Source organism: Montipora foliosa, chromosome 7 (genome assembly GCF_036669935.1).
Source record: "Montipora foliosa isolate CH-2021 chromosome 7, ASM3666993v2, whole genome shotgun sequence".
NCBI lineage: Eukaryota > Metazoa > Cnidaria > Anthozoa > Scleractinia > Acroporidae > Montipora > Montipora foliosa.
The window spans coordinates 34,808,001-34,812,028 of NC_090875.1; the positions used below are offsets into that span (position 1 = coordinate 34,808,001).

Sequence of the window (4,028 nt, forward strand, 5' to 3'; positions counted from 1 at the left end):
TTTGAAGGGTTTCTAAACTAATGCAGATTGAACATCGAAAGCCACCACCTCTCCGGCCACAGGCGAATGGTGAGGTAGAAAGACAAAACAGGACATCGGTGAAGTCCATAAACGTTTCAGCTGCAGAAGGAAAAAGATGGATTGATGAGCTACCGAAATTTCTGTTGGCATACAGGCCCCGGTTGTTCGAAGGGTAGATAGCGCTATCCACTGGATAATTCAATCGGTTTTGCTAGTGTTTATCAATTCAATTCAATTTATTATGCACTATTTACATGAATTACGAGATAATTAATACTATATTAGCACTTACTAGAGAATAAATATGATACATAAAAGCCAAAAATTAACAATCAAAAGGATAGGTGCGTGGTAGCCAGAGTAGCCATTGGCTTTCGAGCTGGCTACCACCATATTAAGGATAAATGCGGCATTAAACAAACATTAAATAATAAATATATCTAATTGTTTCAATCATTAACATACACACATTGTTTTGAAATATATATGATTACATCTAGTCATTATTATATGAATATATGGAGGGGCTTAAATTACAGAAAAATAAGTAATAAGAAATTATTGCACTGATCAAAAATTACAATTCAGTTTTTTAATTAATTTGTGTAAGTAAGAGAAGCTGTTTGTATTGTTTTCTTTTTTTAAAAAAATTATAAGGGAATTTTTTTTAGGCTGATAGAAACTGACTCCCAGATTTTTGATGCTGAGAACTGAAATGTTGATTGACCATATCTAGTTGTTATACATATACTGTAAACGTTTTGACTTGATGCATGCTTGGTGTTATGACAATGGATTTCAGATGCTGGTGTAAGAGCATTTGAGAAAAAAGCTGGAATAACTTTTTTCATAATTTTGAATTTTGCGGGCAAGAGTGCTATCCTCAGCTTGTTTGATATTATTTGATTCCAAGATTCCAAGTAGAGTATAGTAAATTTTAGCATTTTCTGATTTTGTTTTGTCAAAACCCTTGTGAGTCTTGTTTTGCATGCATTGCCCCAGCTCATGATACCATAGTTTAAGTAGGAGTGAACAGGAGTATAATATAACTGCTTAAGGATAAAAGCATAATTGTGTTTTTTCGTCGATCCTTCTTCTTGGAGGTCCTTGGCCCCTTTCATATTGGATTCCATCTTAAGTTCGACAACATTTTTCTTGTTTCCGCTGCGGGGTCCTTGACCTCTCCCATAGGGGCTTTTCAGGGCCAACGAGCGTAAACATTGAAACAGAACAGAAAAATAACCTTCAGAATCCCATTTGGCCGGGGCAAACCAATAGCCCTTTTTACGGTTAGTTTTTCTTATTTGCATTACAATGTAATCTAACGTGGATGCTAGGCAATTCGGGTTAAAACAACAAAATAGCCCGAAACTACCTCACATACATGCTAGATTATATTGTAATGCAAATGAGAAAAACTAACCGTCAAAAGGGCTATTGGCTAAAGTTGGAGAGTAGTTGAGGCAGGGACTACCAGGATCAAATTCAATTAGTGTCAGAACGGGTCTTGAACTCGGTATGCTCGCGGGATATTAGGGTTAGTGTAGTTAGACCACACTGGTTGCCACTGCAACTAGATTTGATCTCAAGCAGCGCGTTCTCCAGTTTTAGTCGAAATCGTCTTTCCAATTTAATTTTTCCACATTTTGGAATTTCATACTGACATCCCGAAGTTCTCGCTGAGCTTGGTATGGTTAAATTGAAAGCTGTGTAAATACTCTCCCTAAAGAATAAAAAGTGGAGTGAGATAATTGCTTTTACTTGAGATGTTTGTTTACTTTTTATCGACATTTATGCCGGAAAGTCCTTTTTTCAAACACTAGAAGCCATGTTTAAAAAAAAATCTTTTCATATTTCTTTTGTGCGGCAAATTAAGACGAATAGCAGCTACTCTTTCTTAAACAAGAAAGGACTTTTCTTGAGCAGATTTGTTTCTTTCCATCTAAAACCACTTTTAATCATTTTAAAACTTGTTTCTCCCAAGAAACGAAAAGGGGAAGAATATAATTTTAACTGCTGCAAATAAAATATTATTTTTTGTAGACGGGTTTTTTTTACGTGTAAAATACATATAGGTGTAGCGGGTTTTCCCGTTAAAGTGTTAACAATGAACTAGTCTTAAACTAATTCACCGCTTGTCTGTTCCAAGCCCAAGTTTGTCTGCGATGCTTGAATCTTTTTTAAGGAAGCGCCATGCATACAAACATAAGTAGATTTTCGAATGGGCGTACTGTGCAATGTTAGAGATCGACCATATCGCGGTTGCACTTTTTAACTAGTTTGAGAAAGACTGGAATTCGACGAGGAATGGTACTGGGATTGATTAGTATTCTACACAACAATATTGCAGTTCAGGAGATTTTCTAAAGCCTTTTTAACGTTTGACTCCCTGAGATCTTGAAGATTTACTCCCATCAAAGCTTTGTATCTTGAACATAATCCGCGGCCTCCCTTACTTCATACCTTCCACAACATCTTAACTTTTTAAAGATGTGTTTGATTGTTTCTTTATATTTAGGAAGTCTCCAAGCGTACAAAAATGGATTGATTGCAGAATTCGCGTACATAACAGCGGCAGCGATAGAATACACAAGCATCAGCAACGACAAATTGCATGTAAAGCAAATGTACAATATGATCTGTACGACGAACCAAGGAATGAAACACAATAAAAACGCAGAGATGACAATTGCAATAGCTTTGCTCACGGTCCTTTCTCTCTGGAGTATCATTTGACGAGGTACCCCTGCATGCTGGTCATCCAGTACTGCGGTGCTGTGTGAATACTTGTGAAAGCGGTACAAAGTGAGAACGTTGATGACCACGATGCAGATGAGAATACAGAAGATTTGTACATTATAAAGACATCCCATTAGCGCATAATGCTTTCGCAACAACGAGAACACAAACCCAAACACTAAAAAGTAAATCCAACACGTGAAAGAAACGATGCAGACTCGTTTATTCGTCACCTTGGCTCGATACTGAAGAGGAGTCACCACAGCAAAGAATCTGTCAATGCTGAGAAGAAGTATATGACCAACACTTACGTTTATTAACGTTGCAAAGAACTTTAAAATATCAAATGGTGCGTTGGTGTACTTGTATAATAAGGCCCAACCCCAAAAGGCAGCGAGTGGACAGGCAACTAGCCCAACCAAAAGATCTGCAACAGCCATGGAGAAGATGATAAAGTTTGAAGGCGAAGATCGAAGTTTTCGAAGAGGGTCCATCCAAACTGATAAAACTATTAGAAAATTTCCAAAAGTTGTTATTGGAAACGTGATCGTCGCCAGAACAGCAACAGTAGGGAAGATTGTCTCAGCGTTATCGACATTGAGCCAAACTTGAACCAAAGCTTCTTTACTTGTCATGTTCCAATAGTCAACGGTGCCTCGAACAGCCGCCATGTTGATAACGATGATCTTCTGAATTAGCGTCTTAAACTAAATAAGAATTCTTGACTCCTCTCGGGATTCAGGAGAACTAACGTTAAAATGATTGTCAATATTAAAATAAATGTGCGTTGAAATTGACGTAATATTGAGGGAAATTTGCATATTATCAACTCTTTTAAGGACACGTCGAAAATTGAAAATGGCATAAGATAGTAAGCTCATTGGAAACATTTTGCAAGGTACTGTGAGAGGCTCTGTCAAACCTTGCCTCTCCTTCTTCTTGATCAGCTGAGCTTTTTACTGGGGACAATTTTTTTTCCTGGAGCAGATGTCCGTTTAAAGATATTGCCCTATTTAACAGGAAGGTGCAAATGAAATCATCCTTAATGAAGATTTTCAGCTTATTCCGGATGTAGCATCTGTTTTACTATGCAGAACGTCATTTTACATTTTGGCTGATTTCTTTCTCGAAAAATATTAGGCACAAAAATATAACATTAAAGAGTTTATTATCCCTCTGCCATTTTTTATCTAAACAAAGACCTCAAAATTATCCCAACTTTTAATATCATGACATTATCCTTGCGATTATCATAGCTGCTTTTTTAT

The 4,028-nt window shown here is 36.9% G+C and overlaps 1 protein-coding gene across 1 annotated transcript; it reads right to left on the reverse strand.

Moving 5' to 3' along the window:
* Positions 1–1,810: 1,810 nt before the first annotated feature.
* Positions 1,811–3,513, reverse strand: LOC138011038 (adenosine receptor A2a-like). The gene has a single exon (XM_068858049.1). It carries the CDS (start codon positions 3,429–3,431, stop codon positions 2,436–2,438), a length of 996 nt encoding a protein of 331 aa, XP_068714150.1. The 5' UTR covers positions 3,432–3,513; the 3' UTR covers positions 1,811–2,435.
* Between the last annotated feature and the right edge of the window lie 515 nt (positions 3,514–4,028).